General features: G+C 41.0%; 1 protein-coding gene across 2 annotated transcripts in view; it reads left to right on the top strand.

Moving 5' to 3' along the window:
* The window catches only part of smad4b (SMAD family member 4b), a 70,355-nt gene that overhangs the window by 39,506 nt on the left and 11,015 nt on the right, over positions 1 to 19,834 (top strand). For both annotated transcript variants that reach the window (XM_067983595.1, XM_067983603.1), the window contains 4 exons: positions 2,167 to 2,280; positions 5,503 to 5,553; positions 9,115 to 9,298; positions 10,755 to 10,923. In XM_067983595.1, the coding sequence (XP_067839696.1) occupies positions 2,167 to 2,280; positions 5,503 to 5,553; positions 9,115 to 9,298; positions 10,755 to 10,923 (518 nt within the window). The remainder of the gene's footprint in view (positions 1 to 2,166; positions 2,281 to 5,502; positions 5,554 to 9,114; positions 9,299 to 10,754; positions 10,924 to 19,834) is intronic.

Here is a 19,834-nt window from a genome sequence, read left to right on the forward strand (position 1 = left end):
TGGTTAAAGAGCTGAAAGTATTTTTCAGTTTCTGCTGATTTTGTCTGGGTTGGGATAGCACACAGATACCTATGCACTTAGGTAGTCTTCTGCTCCTGGGACATTGGATTGACTGGCTAGAGCACAGAACTGCTTTGCGTCTGTTGCTGTGCCTGGTCTAAGAGAGAGCTGATTGATTGAACAGCACCATTACCAAGGCAGCTGTAATCTGGTTGTTACATTCTGACATGGACAGCTGATTTAGTTGAGTTTGTTGATATTTATTTGGAAAGCGCACACGTAGATTATGGGGATGTTGTCGCAGTGGTCACTTTGAATGCACAGGTAACATAGGCTATGGGACTCTCCGAATCCTCCTTGAGCTCCACGCACACAAACTGTTGCTGTTTGGCTGAGGCAGTAATACAATAACAACTTGCATTTATGCTGTAAGTAATGATGCTAGACCTGTGTTTCAGATTAGAAAAGTCACTATTTGGATATTCACCTATTCGCCCCCTCTCTTGCCTGGGAGGGAAATTTTGCTGCCATTTATCTGTGAAATTCAGTTTCTGGAAGTTATTTATCCTTAAGTACACTTTGCAACTTGGTTAAAGTGCTTAAAAAGAAAACGAGTGGCAAGATGGATTTGTGGAGAAACATTGTACTGTAAACAGTGTATTGAGAGTGAGGGGAGATGCAATTTTGATGTTTAGCTGTGGCATATCTGTTGCTATTTATTACCCAAAGCCTTAGACATGTTGGCAAATCCTATATCTGGAAATAATTACAATTTCTTTGCTCAAAGGCACTTACAACTAAAATTCTAAGTTACATATGCCTTTGAAGAGTTGCAATTCCGTTTCAAAATCGGGTCCATAAAGTAAAGCCGAATCGAAGTAATTCTTCTCTTCATACCTCTGAGTTATTTGACCTACATGCTTTTGTAAACTTTTTTATTAAAAATTCTTTGTGCTGTGTTTCATTTACCATTTTATTAAACAGATTTTATTGCATCTAATGGCATGTTATTTTCTTCCTTTTCTTTCAATTTACACATTTTTTTGATTCTACAAATACAAAATGTTATTTTGTGATACTTGCACAATTACGAAAACGATTCGTGGCAATTTTAAAGGTTTAAATGAGTGCAGCAGAATGCATTTGAAATATTTGATCTTCAATTATTTCATGTACAATTTGTATACCAAGCAAGCTCAAAGTCCAACAGCACATCTTTTAGCTCGGGCATTTCTAACATAACTGTTCTTGTTAATGAATAGAAGTTATTTTAAGTTTATGTTTGAAAAACAGCAGGTGGCAGTAAAGGTCTCTGTTTTACAGTCCTGACGTTTTCTGACCATTTGTTGTACTTATGCCCGATACTGTTAGATTGATTTCAGTCTCCAATAAATCTAGCTTATCGCAACTTTGGTATTGGGATCTTACTACGTGAGACACTTTTGATGTTTCGAAGTGTAATCTTAATTTCTTTGCATACTATGAAACTGAGGCATTGGATAGCCCGCTTAAGGTCGAGAGACTTGCGAAGTGAGCTGTCTCAGTAAATGTTAAATGAGTGGCCCTTGTTAAGTTTTTTAATTCACTCGCTGTACCTAGTGATTTTAAGTTCCTCTCTGCCAACTGTTAAAATTTTCACAAATGCTGATCTTTAAACTTGCTGCCACATGCTGTCTGTTGATCGCCATACTGAGTAGCTGCTGATGTTGAGTCTCAGTACTCTTTTCACTGAGGGATATTCAGATTAATATTTTCTGGCTGCCACTTTTGTACTTTATGCAAGATATCGGGGCATTCTGATCTATTGGAACAGGCTTGTTATGGGGTATCTTTAGCTTTGAAAATGCCTGCGTTTAGCACCTTGACCTGGACATGCACTTGCTGAGAACAGGTAATGCTATAATTCAGATTTTTAGCCCTGCATTTGGGATACTTTGCGCTTGACTCCAAAAATTACAAGAGAATTTAACCACAAAAATAAGGTTCTTAAACTATTTAAATACATTATCAGGCATTGTGATGTTACACTTGTATCTAGTTTTTTTTGAACATTTACTGCTTTGAAGATTAATGCTGATGTTTGTTTTTTATATTTGTGAAACATATGTTTTATTTGTTATAAAATTCATACACACAATCATATATTCCCAATTTGTAACCTAACAGATAGCACTACAACTTGGACTGGAAGTAGAGCTGCAGCATTTACCCCTAACATGCCTCACCACCAGAATGGACATCTTCAGCACCACACACCTATACACCATACCGGCCATTACTGTAAGTCTTGATGTAAGATGGGTGTCAATTGAGAGATTGTGCTTAGTTGTGCATCTCCCTGTAGGGGATATATGGATGAAAGTTTTTGTATATTGCATTGCAGCCTTCTTGTAATGTTAAGTATCTGTCCCCTAAATTTTGAATTGCAGCACTATTTTGTGTGTGGGGGGGAGGGGGCTTGGGGGGAGCCTATACAATACGTTGGCTTCAATGATGATCTAAAGACTGTCCTAGATTCATTTTGTTTTAGCTCCTTTGTGTGAAACTGCCTTGATAAAATGTTTCAGGTTTGAATCACTGGGTTTTTGTAGCTACTTGTTTTCGTTGTGACATTTCTACTTTTTAACAAAGTCTTTTACGTCCAGAAATTTATTTCCTTTATCAAATTCTTTCATTTTTGTTCTGTGCTGGTCCATTTCCATTGCACCAAGAATAAAAAAATTTTCGCTTGCAGAAAATAATCTAACTGCAGAAGGACACTCCAATGGGCATAGAATTGCTTTTGAAATGCCTTCCAGTCTTCACAGAAAAAGGGTTACTTGCAGATAAGAATCCAAAGAAATTGCATGCTGCATACTGGGAAATTTAATTTACATTAAAGGCCAACAAAACCTGCTATTCTATAGTGGGCGAATTATTGCTTTTGAATCCTTAAAGGGAACTATAGTGATCTGCATTGCAACCTATTTCGTGGGAGTTTTAAATAGAGATAATCTGCATTTAGGTGTTTCCCTTGTTCCCTATTTTAAGCTACTAGTATGAGGCTGCCTAGAAATAGACTCGTTTTGGTTCATTTTTATCTTCACCAAGTTAAGGGGTGTTATCTGGAGGAAACTGAATACTTGCTTATTTTGGACACCTTGGGATTAATTTTAAACCCCCAAGAACGGGTGGGAGTTGAAAATAGTTATTGTTTGGGTTGCGACTGCAACCCAGCTCCACTTCCGGTTTTAACGCGTAAAAGTACTGGCTCCCCACTGGGAATGCAAAGTCAGAAAATTTTGCAGTTGTGACCCAAAAAACAACCATTTTTAACATCCCACCTGTTCTTGGGGGTTAAAATATCAGCGTTGAGCATTTCTAGGATGGGTTTATGGCTAGATACAAATTAAAACTCTCGCTGTGCCGCAGCAATGTTCCCCATAACCTCAATCAGAACAGTACCCCACGTTACACCAGTTTATGCCTTTTTGGGAGAGATTTCTCAGTTTCGTACTGTAGGAACAAGAGTGAAGACTGCCCAAACACATTCCACTCAGAACCACAACACAGAGGAGATTTGCTTTAGTTCAGGCTAAATTCAAATGTTTCCAAAGGTGAAAGGCCTACTGTGCCACCCAGTCCCCGAGGAACATACATTCTGTTTAAAACTTCGACAGCAGTGATGTGAAGTTTTACACCAATAATCAACTAAATATGGACAAATGGCCACTGGCAATAACGCCATTTCTGATTTCTGGCACCCCATCCACCACCTTAAACATTTACTCCCTCCACCGCCGGTGCATGTGGCTGCAGTGTGTACCATTTACAAGATGCACTGCAGCGATTTGCCAAGGCTTCTTCGACAGCACCTCCCAAACCTGCAACCTCTACTACCTAGAAGGATAAGGGCAGCAGGTGCATGGGAACAACACAACCTGCACGATCCCCTCCAAGTCAAGCACCATCCTGACTTGGAAATATATCACTGTCCCTTCATCGTCACTGGGTCAAAATCTTGGAACTCCCTACCTAACTGGGAGTACCTTCACCGCACAGACTGCAGCGGTTCAAGAAGGTGGCACACCACCACCTTCTCAAGGGCAATTAGGGATGGGAAATAAATGCTGGCCATGCCAGCGACGCCCACATCCTATGAATGAATTTTTTAAAAAGTTAATAGTTCCCTTGTAATATTTAAGATTATTAAGACATGACAGTTGAATGGGGACATTACAATTGGCCTCAGTGCCCCTGGACTAGGGAAGGAAAAATCCTACTGCTGATCCCAACCAATGATGCATAAGAAATAGCAGAAATAGGCTACCGGGCCCTGGAGCCTGCTCCGCCATTCAACAAGATTATGGCTGATCTTCTACTTCAACGCCATTTTCCTGCACCATCCCCATATCCCTTGATACCTTTAATATCTAGAAATCTTTCGCTCTCTGATTTGAATGTACTCAATGACTGAGCCTCCACAGCCCTCTGGGGTAGAGAATTCCAAAGATTCACCACCCCCTGAGTGAAGAAATTTCTCCTCATCTCAGTCTTAAATGGCCTACCCTTTATTCTGAGACTGATTCCTGCTGGAAGCTGACATTGAGCAATGTTTAAATGATGCTTGCTTCTGATTTCCCCCCATAGTTGAATAACCTGCTGATAGTTACTGCCTATGAGCACACATGAAGAATGGGTCACTTGAGTATAGTACTGAGAGAAGCTACTGGCACAAATGAAACCTTACCCTCGCAAGTGTCGTCATCCAGACATCATAGTATAAGGAAGGGGAGGAAGTTGGGAGAAAGAGAGGAAATAATGCTACTGGTTTAAAATTTGAGAGTGCAGGAAAAAAAAAAGAAATAATTGCATATGCACAAATGATTGCAACACTTGTAGTATCAAGAATTATATTCCTGCATTTTAGATTTATTGTCCTTTTTTGTTGAAGAATTCCATGCATGTAATATATAGCGTGTAGATGCTGTCTGGAAGTCAAGTAAAAAATCAAACACTCAATTTCAGCATGTAAAAACTTCATATGTAGTAGCATAATTTTGCTCACCTCCCTGCTGCTCTACTTTTTAGGATGTCTGGCACAGTTGGTGCACAACAGCTAAAATAGAAAACTTTTACAATGTTGCCAGTGTTGGGGCCTAACCTAATAGTTCACTGATCCATAAGAGAAAATTTTAAAAAGAAATTGCAAATGTAATATTGTATTAGGGAGGAGGAAAGTTTAATATATGATAACTATTTCACTCCGTACTTCCATCTGTCTGGCTGTTCCACCTTGCTGCCTCAAGTTATTATCATGTGTGGATTTTATTAATCCAGTGAAACTTGCTTTTAACAATGTTTAGTCTTTCATGTGTGGGAATTACAGAAAATATCTGCAGGTAATGCCAAATGAGCAAAACAAAATGACCAATTTCATTAGTACTCTTAATGGAAATCTCTTCTGTTCAGTAATTTGTGTATGTTTGAGGTATGAAATTATGTACCAACTTTCTTCCCTAGGGGCAGTGCATAATGAACTTGCCTACCAACCTCCCATATCCAATCATCCAGGTTAGTAAGATAAAAATGAAATCTGCCAATTGCATAACTTTTTCCTCATTTCTGTTAAATTATTTATGGTGACCGTATAATATAGATCCCAATCATGAGTTAAACATGATCCTACATTAGGAGTGCATCTTATGTTAAGTCCCAAAGTTGGACATTTATCAGTGATTTTCAGATGTACATGACATGGTTTAAATAAGCCTACATATCTCTCAAAGAAGAAATGTTATGATCTCATTTCACTTTTACTTATATAGAAGCAATAGCAATGTGAGTTAGACAATTACATAGATATCGGATTGAGTTGGTGCAGTGAAATGCTTGAGTTATATTAGCTTATGTCCTCGGAACTCAGTTGTAGCCATCTGTTTATTCTAAGGTGTTCAGTTGATTTTGAATTTATCCAAAGTTGGTCTTAAAAGCTACATTTAGATTAAATTTTGATTTCCAGATATTTAAATGGACAGTTTGCTGAATGAATTAGTGTTCTCATCAGTGAGGAGCTGGATTGACTGCACAAAATTGTTTCATATAGGGTTCTTAAATTTGGCAGCAAAAGATGGCTGTTATATTTTTTGATTTCTACGCCAATACCTCTCTCGTGCACAGTACCAAAACCCACTCTCTAAGAACCATATTTGACATGGCAAGCCCGGTGTTGGAACAGAAACCTGTATTTAACTTATGTTGTGATCCCTCTCATGATCTGTGAGACTTAAGAAAGTAATAGAATAAAACCATCTGATTAGACCTTGGTTTAGTCTTTAAACTAAAGAACAGAATTATTACAAATAGCAGATAAGTAGTATGGCCAATTATAGTAGTTTGTACAACATACCTATTCTTTGAATACAGAAAATAATAAATAGATGTGACCCTTCGCTAATGCTCTTATTAATATTGGACCGGAGGTAGCAGCTCTCAACAACCATTTTACGTTTGTTGTCTTTTCCCTCATTGAGTCCCTAGACTTTTAAAAGCCTCAGAAGAACTAGTGGTCTGACTTTTCATTATAGGAACATAGGAACAGGAGTAGGCCATTCAGCCCCTCGAGCCTACTCTGCCATTTGATAAGATCATGGCTGATCTGTGATCTAACTCCATATACCTGCCTTTGGCCCATTGAATACCTTTTGTTGCCAAAAAGCTATCTGTCTCAGATTTAAATTTAGCAATTGAGCTAGTATCAATTGCTGTTTGCGGAAGAGAGTTCCAAACTTCTGCCACCCTTTGTGTGTAGAAATGTTTTCTAATCTCGCTCCTGAAAGATCTGGCTCTAATTTTTAGACTGTGCCCCCTACTCTTAGAATCCCCAACCAGCGGAAATAGTTTCTCTCTATCCACCCTATCTATTCCCCTTAATATCATAAACTTCGATCAGATCACCCCTTAACCTTCTAAACTCCAGAGAATACAACCCCAATTTGTGTAATCTCTCCTCGTAACTTAACCCTTGAAGTCCGGGTATCATTCTAGTAAACCTACGCTGCACTCCCTCCAAGGCCAATATGTCCTTCTGAAGGTGCGGTGCCCAGGGCTGCTCACAGTACTCCAGATGCGGTCTAACCAGGGTTTGTATAGCTGCAGCATAACTTCTGCTGCCTTGTACTCCAGTCCTCTAGATATAAAGGCCAGCATTCCATTGGCCTTATTGATTATTTTCTGCACCTGTTCATGACACTTCAATGATCCATGTACCTGAACCCCTAAGTCCCTTTGGACATCCACTGTTTTTAACTTTATTTTAAAAAACTGTGACGTTACCATAATAAACGGCTTGCATAAAAATATCCAATCTGAACTGATGGGGCCATAAATATAAAATAGTCACTAATAAATCCAATAAGGAATTCAGGAGAAACTTCCTTACCTAGAGAGTGGTGAAAATGTGGAACTTGCTATCACATGAAGCAATTGAGGTGAATATCATAGATGGATTTAAGGGGAAGCTAGATAAGTACATAAGGGAAAGCTAGATAAGTACATAAGGGAGAAAGGAATTGAAGGATATGTTGATAAGGTGAGATGAAGTAAGGCGGGAGGAGAATTAAAAACCGAAAATGCTGGAAACACTCAGCGGGTCAGGCAGCATCCTGAATGTTTCCAGCATTTTCTGTGTTTATTTCATACTTCCAATATCAGCAGTATTTTGCTTTTTGGTGAAGATGGGAGGAAGCTTGTGTGGAGCATAAACACTGGCATAGACCTGCTGAGCCGAATGTCCTATTTCTGTGCTGTAAAATTCTATATAATTCTATGAATTGCATTTCGTTATGCCGTTATATCCACTCCCAGAGACAATGGGGGTGGATATAACGGGCTGAGATGAGTTGAGTTTTTTATGTTAATCTGGTTAATTGCTTAGCCACTTAGGCTGCTATGACCAGGAGCACATCCTGATGGTTGATGGGGATTACCTCTTGGAGTGTCAATAGTGTTGATCTAATAAATGTCAGACAAATCCAAATCTTGACTGACAATTACTTTGGTTTTAATGGATCTTTTGGAGATATATCCAAGTATCCTTTGAAGTTCGAACAAAACAAAGGAAATCAAATATGTACCTTCAAAATGAAATATTACAGACAGAGTATGTCTGCAGTTCTAAGATATTACCTCCTGGAGTTTCAGTAGTGTCTATGTAATAAGTGTCAGGCAAGTCCATTTGTTATCTGACTGCCAATTACTTTTGTTTTAATGGGTCATTCCCAGATCAAAGCCATTACCTATCAGAAAGTAATTGTGATACCAGCCCAAATGGCTTTGCAATTAACCAGTATTAGCTTATAAATGTCACTTTGTCTCATTGCAGCCAGTTTGTCTCTGGGAATGAATATGCTGGCATAATGAAATGCGCACCTCCCAGACCAGGTTATTTCTTTAAGCAGTCCTATTTTTAACTCTGAAAGTATCATAGCAAAGAGAGGGAAGAAAAATACACCACAGAAAAATCCTACATTTTACTTGGGAACAGGAGTCGGTCATTTTGCCCCTCAAGCTCTAACTACTACATTTATCCATCTTTGTTTCATATCCCTACATATGTATTCACCCTTAAAAATCTGTTAGATTAAATATCTATGGCCTTATCAGAGTTTTGAGTGATGTGTGCGACATGCATGATGTGGACCTGCCTGGACTCTACATTTTGTTGGAGATTTTCATCCCATCAGCCAGGGCTGAATTTTGAACTTAGGTCCAAGAGGTGAAAGGGCAGTGAATTAGTAACTTATTTTGCTTTATTTAAGTGTGACTTTTTTTTGCACTGAACATGAGAGAGAAATGTGTAGTTTTCAAAGCCATGTTTAAAATAGCCAATAGTGTCAGTGCTACCCAATCTGTGGGCCTGTGATTTTATGACCCTGTGATTTTCACAGTTTCAGAAATATGAAAATTCTAAACATGTAGAATAGCAGGCTCTACATTCTTCAGTTGGGGTACAAAGTAAATAAACTACTTCTTGCTGAAGGCTTAGTGTATCCAGCAGTATAAAAAAGTAAGTATATCAAAGTATGCAAACAATTTTTGTTAAGGTTTGATGTATGTGTGTAATCCAATTTCTAGTTCCTGAATACTGGTGTTCAATTGCTTACTTCGAGATGGACGTGCAGGTAGGAGAAACGTTCAAGGTGCCTTCCAGCTGTCCTGTGGTCACTGTGGATGGATACGTGGATCCCTCTGGGGGTGACCGCTTCTGTCTGGGCCAGCTCTCCAATGTTCATAGAACGGAAGCCATCGAAAGAGCCAGGTAAAAACAAAGAAAAATTGGGGGGGCAGGGGTAAGGGGTGAAAGAGTGCCTTGGTTGCAAATTACTTGAATTCTATATTGTATTTCGAAATAAAACATTACAGCAAAATTCTGTTTTTACCTCGTGTAAATTTCTAAAGGCTCTGAATTTAGGAACGTTTCAACAACACTAACAAAAATCTCCTCACCTGCTGTCCAATACTATATACCATAGTCCTTGCTATTTTCTAGTGGGAGAGAAGTGAGAAGCTAGAAGTTGGCGTTATTGATCTAGCTGTGAACACAACATGCATTTGCAGGGTCAGGTTGGTCCAGGGCTCATTAGAGGAATCTCTGCGTGCCCAGGAAATGGCTCTTAAAATTGTACAACTGCCCTCCAGTGCTGCTGTATGTTAATGCAATCTCAACAGATATGAGCACTCTGACTCCAGACTGATGGACTGCATGTGATTTTGACGAGTAGTATTTTTTTTCAGTACAAAATAACATAGTCTTCGTGGCCTTGGCTGTCCCTAGATTTGTAACCATCCTCCAGTTCTACAATGCCACCCACTCCTGAACTCTCCACTTCTCTCACTCCAGCTTCTTCTACATTTCCCCCTTCTCTTTGCTCTACCAATGGCAGCCTTCAGCCACCTAGGCCCTACACTCTGGAATTCCCTCTCTTAAACCCCTCTACCTCACTCTCCTCCTTAAAGACTCCTTAAAACTCACATCTTTGACTAAGTGTTTGCTCATATATTCTAAATCAGTGCCTCTGTGAAGCACTTTGCAATGCTTTTTCTACATTTATAGTGCTATATAACTACAAAGTAACATAGAAAAATTTGATAGTGAACCAGTGAGGAGCTGGGAGTCCAGGATTGCAATTTTTATTTAAATTTGTACAGCATTTCTTTTAGTTAATTAGGACAATAATTTGCTTTGGGGTTTGGGAGTGCCACTGGTGGATGAAATGTAAGGAAGTCAGGCAGGACAGAGGCTCTTTAAATCACAGAGTCTTGAGTTGGGTTCCCAGCTGTTTGTCTCTGTTGAAAGTGCGTGTGGCACTGTTTTAATGCACTAGCATAGAAAATCTGAAGAGGAAAAGTTGTTTTAAATACTGGAGTACATTTACAAATAAAATTAATAGCAAAATGTGTTTACCAAAACAGTTATTTAGCACTGAAAAAATGCTCTTGGAAATTACCCATATCTGTAAGACTCTACCTTATTTATGCATGCCTGGCTAAATTGGAACAATTCACCAAGAGTAGAAAATTCCACATTTGCCCTCTTTTTACTGTGTGTAAAATCTCTTATAGATTTAGATTATTGGCACAAACAAGGCTGCTTAAACTTTCTGATTCTTAGGTCTGTGAACACAAGCATTGTAAGTCTATTAATACCGTTTATATTTCTTTCATCATAAGTTTATAAGCAAACCTCTTTACTGCTTGATTTCTTTTGCTGTCAGATTGCATATTGGAAAAGGTGTGCAGTTAGAATGCAAAGGGGAAGGAGATGTCTGGGTACGATGTTTGAGCGATCATGCCGTCTTTGTGCAGAGCTACTACTTGGATCGAGAAGCTGGGCGTGCTCCTGGGGATGCAGTTCACAAGATTTATCCAAGTGCATACATTAAGGTTGGTTAAATTGGATTAAATGCTCTCTAGGTTGTCATATGCTGGATCCATTAAGAATTTTTTTTTAGTGTTTGGTAATTCGTAATATATTCATTTCAGGCGCATTCTTCTTAAAATGTCCTACAGTTAAAAATGTGCACTTTCTCTTCCTTACTATTGTTCTCGCCCCTACCTCTTCTTACTCTTGTTTGCCTCTGACTTCCTCTCCCTTCCCCCCACTTCCCAATCCCTGTTCTTGAATAAATCATTGGATAAGTTCCACATGGCGTATCTTTGAGCTTTCTCAAGGAAGAAGGTCCCAGGTTCAATCTCTGGTGTTTCTTGCCATTTTTTAAAAAAAGAATTGCAATGCAGAATCTACAGACCTTCTAACAAACTTTGGGACCATACTGACTGCTTCTCAATTTAAAGAAAAATTCTTCGGGATGTGGGCGTCGCTGGCATGAGCAGCATTTATTGCCCGTCCCTAGTTGTCCTGACAGCTGAGTGGCTTACTAGGGCACTTCAGAGGACAGTTAAGAGTCAGCCATGTTGGTGTGGGACTGGAGAGTGGGTAAGGATGATGTTTCCCTAAAGGGTGTTATTGAACCCTCCTTCCTTTCCTCACTGTTTTCCTCCATCCATCCTTCCTTTCCTTTCTCCTCCCTCTTTCCTTCCTTACTCCCTCCATCTTTTCGGATTGTCCCAAAGCTTCAGACACAATAAATTATTTTAAAGTATAGCCACTGTTCGTTTGTAGGCAAATGCAACAGCCTTTTTGCGCACAACAATATCCCACAGACAACAATGAAAGGAATCACTAATTAATCTGGTGTTAGTTGAGGGAAGGATGTTAGGCAGGGCACGGAAAGGACTTCCTGCCCCTCTTCACATAGTGCTGTGGGATCTTTTACGTCTACCTGAATGACCAGAAGTGGCAGATGGGGCCTTAGTTTAATTTCTCATTGGAAGGACGACACTACTAACAATGCATCACTCTGGAACACAGTTTCACATGCTCAGGCCCTGGTCTTGAACCAACAATCTTCTTACTCAGAGTTGACAGTACTATCAACTTAGCCAAGTTGACACAAAAGTACTAAGTCAGTTGTTCGGCAAGGATGCAAAGGCCCCAGCTATAAACAGAATTATTATTTTTTTTATTCGCTCTCGGGATATTGGTATCGCTAGCAAGGCCAGCATTTATTGCCGATCTCTAGTTGCCCTTGAGAAGGTGGTGGTGGCCACCTTTTTGAACCGCTGCAGTCTACGTGGTGAAGGTACTCTCACAATGCTGTTAGGTAGGGAGTGCCAGGATTTTGACGCAGTGACGCGGTCAGGTTGGTGTGTGACTTGAAGGAGAAAATGGAGGTGATAAGAACATAAGAAATAGGAACAGGAATAAGCAATACGGCCCCTCGAACCTGCTCCGTCATTCAATAGGATCGTGGCTGATCTACTTCAACTCCACTTTCCTGGTGATGGTTTTCCTATGTACCTGCTGCCCTTGTCCTTCTAGGTGGTGTCGGTCCCGGGTTCGCGAGTTGCTGCAGTGAACCCTGTAGATGGTATACGCTGCAGCCACCGTAAACCGGTCAGTGACTGTAATGATGGCTGTAAGATTAATCGGAATTCATATTGATGACACCTTTTATTATCAGTTTATGGTATGCAGGTGATGTTCATTTTCAGCAAAAATGACTAGCATTTGTCTGAGACCTTTTGTCTGTCAAAAGAATGAGAATCAGTATTAACAACACCTTGTATTTATATAGCGCCTTTAGCATAGAAAAACGTCCCAAGACCTAGGTTGCCCCAGCGGTCTTAAAGTATCTGCAAGTTCTCCATACAAAATGTTCTTTGGAATATGCCTATCTTCCATCTGACATAGATGACCAAGGCACTAGAGTTTGTTTTTTGTTTGAGAAAAGTTACTGGACTTGGCAACTTAGCTTGCTCAAGTACTTCAGTGTTAGGAACTTTGTCTTCCCACTTGATATTTAGAATGCAGCAGAAACGCTGCAGCCTTCACCAGACGGACTGCTGCGGTTCAAGAAGGCGGCTCACCGTCACCTTCTCGAGGGCAATTAGGGATGGGCAATAAATGCTGGCCTTGCCAGCGACGCCCACATTCCATGAACGAATTTAAAAAAAGACAGTGGATGTGGGGAGTGTTTAGTCTTCTCTTGTGCCTGCTGTAAGTGGTCAGTATGTGGAAGTTTATTCCACACGTTGATCACTCTGTGTGTGAAGAATAATTTTCTGATATCAGTTCAAAATGACCTTTTACTAGTTTGAACATGTGTCCCCTGGTTGTACTCTGGAATTTAATTTAAAGTAATAGTCCAGGTTAACTTTATCAATACCCATAGCAATCTTATATACCTCTATAAGATCACCTCTCAGGTGCCTCTTTTCCAGGCTGTGAAGTCCAGGTCCATCCAGTCCTTCCACATAACTCATACCCTGACACTAGAAATCAGCCTCTTTGGCCTTTTCTACACTGCCTCCAATGCTTGAATATGTCTCTTGTTTTTTGGTGACCAGAGCTGGATGCAGTATTGGAGATACAGTCTGATCAGAGCAGTGTAAAGTTTGATTACTATTCCCCCTGACATGTTCTATTATTTTGGCTTTGCTCAACAGTTTTGCATAGTTCAACATGCTGTTGGCTTTGTTGATTACCGCTCTGCATTGGTTAAGACATATTTTGTTTCACTATTAGTGCGCACCAGTGCATTTGGTGTAGCGGCAGAGTTGCAAGGAACAGTAGAAGTGAAACCCAAGGACCAAGAGTAATGAAGTTAAGAGTGCCAGGGAAATCCACAGGATCCGTGCTGATAAGGGAGCTGGTCAAAAAACAGTTGTAGCAAGCAAATGCTTGAGGAGCTGGCCCAACCCAGTCTAGCAATCGGTGATGCAGAAGTTCTGTAGGATAAGTGAAGTTAGTGGCCACGGGAAACAAGCAGATAACATTGAAGCAGAAATCATTCAGCAGCATGGTAACAGAATCTAGAGGAAGATGAGAACCTGCAGGAATGGATCATGGCTAGTTCAGCGTAAAGTGAAAAATGGCATTGGAGAAGCAGAATAGAGATAGGCCAGCAGAGAATATAGTCTCACTAGAAAGGGCGGGAAAGTTGGAGGTCACAGTAAAACCCTGTTGCCAGTGGTGAAATGAATTCACTCCAGGAGAAAGCAGATTTCTGTCCAGGACCCAGCGCAGCAGCAGAGTACAACTGAGAAGCCAGCAGTGCACTGAAGTTCATTGGTGGAGGTACCTTCAGCTGTCTAGGACATAAGCCCTGGAATTCCCTCCCTAAAACCGCTCCACCTCTCCTCCTTTAAGACACTCCTTAAAACCCATCTCTTTGGCCATGCTTTTGGTCACCTGTTCTGATGGCTCCTCCTTGGGCTTGGTGCCATTTTTTTTGTCTGATTATGCTCCTCTGTTGTAAGTACCCTAATTAAGTATTCATCAAGGGCACTAGACGAATCCTGAACCTCTTCACCATGATTCCTTATGAAGGAACCGTCTGGGGTTTACCGTCCAGTTTCTGCCTAGGACTGAAGGACACCTAAATTTGGCTCACCAAACTGTCTAAAATCAACCAGTTCAGATCATATTAGCATTTACACTACCAATCTCCCATCCAGACTGAATGGGAGATTGGTAGTGTAAGGTACTGAATGAATTGACCCTTTCTTGCAAATTATCAAAGAAGTAGTCACAACGAAGTCATAAACTAACATTATTAACCGTAGAATTATTGTTAGCAGTTAAACGTTGAGTAGACAAATAACTAGTAGATAGGGTTAATAGACACAATAAATAGAAGTTACAAAAGCAGTTCACTTAATTCACAGTAATTCAGCAATAAATCTGCTTGTATAAATTTATCGTAGAGATCAATGTCTGAAATTGATGAGATTAATTTATCCTTAAATAGCATTAGATAGCCAGTCCATTGAACAAATTAAAATCTCTCTGCTTGTAGTTGGCAATATTTCCAGAACATATACAACCTCGTCCTTATGATATGGTATGGATGAACTGGTTACCTCGACTTCTTCGAGGATCATGTTAGCGCTCCAAGATGTCAGAATGATGAACTTCTGTCAGTAGTTGGACCTTTCCGTTCCACCTGGATAATCTTCTGGGTAAATTCACCTTCCATGCTGGTAGCTGTATCTGGAGTAGCTGGCTTAAATCTTGGTACCCTTGATCTCAGACATTTGTCCATCTACGTGGCACACATCTGGCTGGTATAGCTGTACAGTCTTAACTTCTATAACCTTTTTCTCTGTCGGAGATGCACTTTTTGATTTTACATTTACTGGACAGAGTACTCAGATACCTTCTACTACAAAGACTACTACTAGAACTAAACTAAGGATTGAAGATGGAAAACTTTAATGTCAAAAACCCCTTAATTTCCAAAGCAACCTCCTATTTTGTTGACCAATCTGAGTGACACGTGTTGAAGAGTTCAACCCTTCTGGTGTCAATCACTTCACATAGACCTGTTGGTACCCTTGATGACCTCCAAACCAATGAAGCACTAGCAATTAGACATGTCAAGTCATTTGTTTATTCCTTGGCTTCTCGGGTCTTTGCTAACAAAAGGGTTGCACACGGTTACAGATAAAGTAGGGCATCTTTATGTCCCTCTTATTCAAGCCGTCTCCAGGTTGTCTTGATGTCTCATTGGTAAGGAGTGTTTTGTTTGTATAAGTAAGTCTTCATGGTTTAATTAGCATTAGCCCTGCTTTTCCCTAGCATTCAGTCTCACTACTGACTCCATTTTAAGAATACATTTATGGTAATTCTTAAGGCATTTCTCCTGCCCCGTTGTCCAACTCATTGGGATTGTTCCCATTTGGTTCCACTCCTACCTAACCAATTGTAGTCAGTGCATCTCCAGCAATGGCTTCTCTTCTTGCCCTGAACCGTTACTACTGGAGTTCCCCAAGGATCTATCCTTGGGCCTCTCCTGTTCCTCATCTATATGCTACCCTTTGGTGACATCATCTGAAGACATGGGGTCACCTTTCACATGTACACTGATGGAACCCAGCTCTAACCATCACCTCTCTTGACCCCTCCACTGACTCTGTGCTTGTCTGATATCCAGTCTTCGATGAGCCGCAGTTTATTCCAGTTAAACATTGGGAAGACTGAAGCCATCATCTTCGGCCACTGCAACTGCCACAAGCTCCATACCCTTGCCACAGATTCTATTCCCCTCCCCAGCCACTGTCTCAGGTTGAACAAGGTAGTTCATAACCTAGACCTCTGATTCAATCCCGAGCTGAACTTCTGATCCCATTTCCTCAAAGGCTGCCTACTTCCACTTCCTTAACATCGCTTACCTCCACCCCTACCTCGGCTCATCTGCTTCTAAAACTCCCATCCATGCCTTTTTCACCTCCAGACACGGTTACCCCAATGCTTGCCTTCTGTTCCTCCTATCCTCCATCTCCATAAACTTCAGCTCATCCAAAACCCTTCAGTCTTTAAACTATCCTGCTCTCCCATCACCCCTGTCCTTACTGACCTATGTTGGCTCCTGGTCCCCCAATGCCTTCAGTTTAAAATTGTCATCCTCGTGTTTAAATCTCTTCATGGCCTTCCCCTCCCTATCTCTGTAACCTCCTCCAGCCCTGCAACCTTCCTACCCCAAATTCTGTGTTTCTATGACTTTGGCCTCTTATGCATCCTCTCCTTCCCTTTGCCTTACCATTGATGCCTTCAGCTGTCTAGGCCCCATGCTCTGATAGTCCCTCCTTAAATCCCTCTGCTTCACAACCCATCTCTCCTCCTTTAAGACCCTCCATAAAACCCATTTCCTTCTTTGGCTGGATATCCATTTTTGTCTACATATCTGTGAAGAGCCTTAGGATGTTTTCCTATGTTAAAGGTGCTACATTAATGCAAGTTTGATTCTATAAGTTGTTGTTTTTGAATCTGGGAAATCAAATGTGAGTAGAGTTCCAGTTGTTGAAAAAAGAACAGGTCAATACTAAGAACAAGCAGGGTCAGGGCTTGGGTACGGACAGAAAAGAGTGAGTAGGGATAAACGGGTCATTTTCAGGTTGGCAGGCTGTAACTAGTGGGATGCCACAAGGATCAGTGCTTGGGCCTCAGCAATCCAAATTAATGACATAGATGAAGGGACCGAGTGTAATATATCCAAGTTTGCTGACGATATAAAGGTAGGTGGGGAAAGTAAGCTGTGAGGAGGACACAGAGTCTGCAAAGGGATATAGACAGGCTAAGTGAGCGGACAAGAAGGTGCCAGATGGAGTATAATGTGGGGAAATGTAAGGTTATTCACTTTGGTAGGAAGAATGGAAAAGCAGGATATTTTTTAAAAGGTAAGAAACTGTTAAATGTTGGTATTCAGAGAGATCTGGGTGTCTTTGTACAAGAAACACAAAGTTAGCATGCCGGTACGGCAAGCAATTCGGAAGGCAAATGGAATGTTGGCCTTTATTGCAAGGGGGTTGGAGTACAAGAGTAAGGAAGTCTTGCTAAAATTGTATAGGGCTTTGGTGAGACCACACCTGGAGTACTGTGCACAGTTTTGGCCTCCTTATCTAAGGAAGGATATACTTGCCATAGAGGCAGTGCAACGAAGGTTCACTAGATTAATTCCTAGGATGAGAGGGTTGTCCTATGAGGAGAGGTTGAGTAGAATGGGCCTATACTCTCTGGAGTTTAGAAGAATGAGAGGTGATCTCATTGAAACATAAGATTCTGAGCGGGCTTGACAGGGTAGATGCTGAGAGGTTGTTTCCCCTGGCTGGCGAGTCTAGGACTAGAGAGCATTGGTCGCAGGATAAGGGGTCGGCTATTTAAGACAGATGAGGAGAAATTTCTTCACTCAAAGGGTAGTGAATCTTTGGAATTCTCTACCCAAAGGGCTGTGGATGCTGAGTCATTGAGTATGTTCAAAACTGAGATCGATAGATTTTTGGACTCTAGGGGAATCAAGGGATATGGGGATGGGCGGGAAAGTGGAGTTGAGGTCAAAGATCAGCCATGATCCTCATGAATGGTGGAGCAGGCTCGAGGGGCGTATGGCTGACTCCTGCTTCTAATTCTTACGTTCTTATGTAAATATGCTCTGTGCAGTTTACTTTAACTTCTGGCTTGAACATGTAGATTGAGCTAAAATGTACGCACTGTTAGGGGCAGCGGACCTTGAACAGTGGTGAGAGGAAACTAGGAGAGAAAGGGGCAATGGATGGCCAAGAAAAGAGATGCAAAGGAAAGGAGCTCAGTAGGTAGCTGCTAGCCTGGGAGTCGTCATCTAGCTAGTCTAGGACAAAAGTATTGGCCCGGAAATCGCTCATGAAATAACGGCACGGCTAACTGGTCTCACCGTTATTTCAGGGCAAATGAAAGAGCAAGTTCTAGAGAGCGCACATGCATGGTCAAATGCGGAAATCCGGAAATTGCTCTACCATTTGCCCGTGCTCATTTGAAAGCTTCGAGTTAGAGATCTAGCCGGCTGAATGGATGAACCAGCACGAACTTGCTGCACTGCCCAGCTGGAAACTAACTAATCTCTCCATTTAAAAAAAAAGTTTGCAGGGTTTTTGGGTCGAAACTAACTTTTAACGGCATGCTAAGTATTGATGACTGCCAAACAACTTCTCTGGTGCTAAAAATTATTTTTTTATATATGTGGAATCTCATTTCTCCTGTTAATTGTTGAACATTTTTTTAAAAAATTAAATTTATTCTTTCGGTCTCTTTTATCACAATCTTTTAAGCTTACTCTCTATTTCGCTTTCTCTAACTAATTTTATAGAGAATTTACTAAGCTACCTGACACTTCCTGGTTCTTAGTCTGCGTGGCTTGTGGAGACTTTCACTTCCTGGTTCTGACTGTGTGGCTTGTCAATGATGCTTTCAACTGATTGGTTGAGGGGAGAGCGAGCTCCTTTCCTCGCTCTTATAGCTCAGAGAAGCCCGGGAAAGACCACTGAACTTCTTGCAGGTCTCAATTAAAGCAAGTTGGCACCCATGAAAAATTTGTGGGTGAGTTAGTTACTTATGAGCGGCGGGTGACATCCATTCGCTGCTTGGCGCAATTTCTGGCCAATGTGTTTCCATCAACAGCCTCAGTCAGCTGCTTGACTGTAAGTAGGAAATAACTATTGATTATATTGAGCAGTCCATCTGTCTTGGTAGCAACACACTTGCCTAAGAAGAGTACCAAATAATCAGTATTGTGGCATCTGTCACATCCAACCTTCATTAGCACATATGGTGGAGTAGTTAATCTGCAGATGCACCGTTAAATCTTTGGTGTCATTGTACTTCCCACACTGCTGTTTGCTGCTAAAACTTGGACTCTGTTTATGGCCCAACTACAGCAGCCATCCTCAGTGCCTACTACTCTGCATCAGTTGGCAGCAACAGATTACAGATGTCACCATTAGTCAATGGTTGGTGCCAATCCCTTACCAGCAACACTGGCCAGTCATTGATCATTCGGCTGCTTTACGTTATTAACGTAGAATTACATAGAATGTACAGCATAGAAACAGGCCATTCAGCCCATCAGGTCCATGCCAGTGTTTATACTCCACACGAGCCTCCTCCCACCCTTCTTCATCTAACCCCATCAACATATCCTTATATTCCTTTCTCCCTCAGGTGTTTATCTAGCTTCCCCTAAATGCATCTATGCTAATTGCCCCAACTACTCCTTGTGGTAGCACATTCCACATTCCAGTCAATCTCTGGGTAAAGAAGTTTCTCCTGAATTCCCTAGTGGATTTATTAGTGACTATCTTATATTTATGGCCCCTAGTTCTGGTCTCCTCCACAAGTGGAAACATCTTCTCCACGTCTACCCTATCAAGCCCTTTCATAATCTTAAAGACCTCTATCTGGTCACCCCTCAGTCTTTTTTCT

The sequence above is a fragment of the Heptranchias perlo genome, chromosome 1 (genome assembly GCF_035084215.1).
Source record: "Heptranchias perlo isolate sHepPer1 chromosome 1, sHepPer1.hap1, whole genome shotgun sequence".
Classification (NCBI taxonomy): Eukaryota; Metazoa; Chordata; class Chondrichthyes; order Hexanchiformes; family Hexanchidae; genus Heptranchias; species Heptranchias perlo.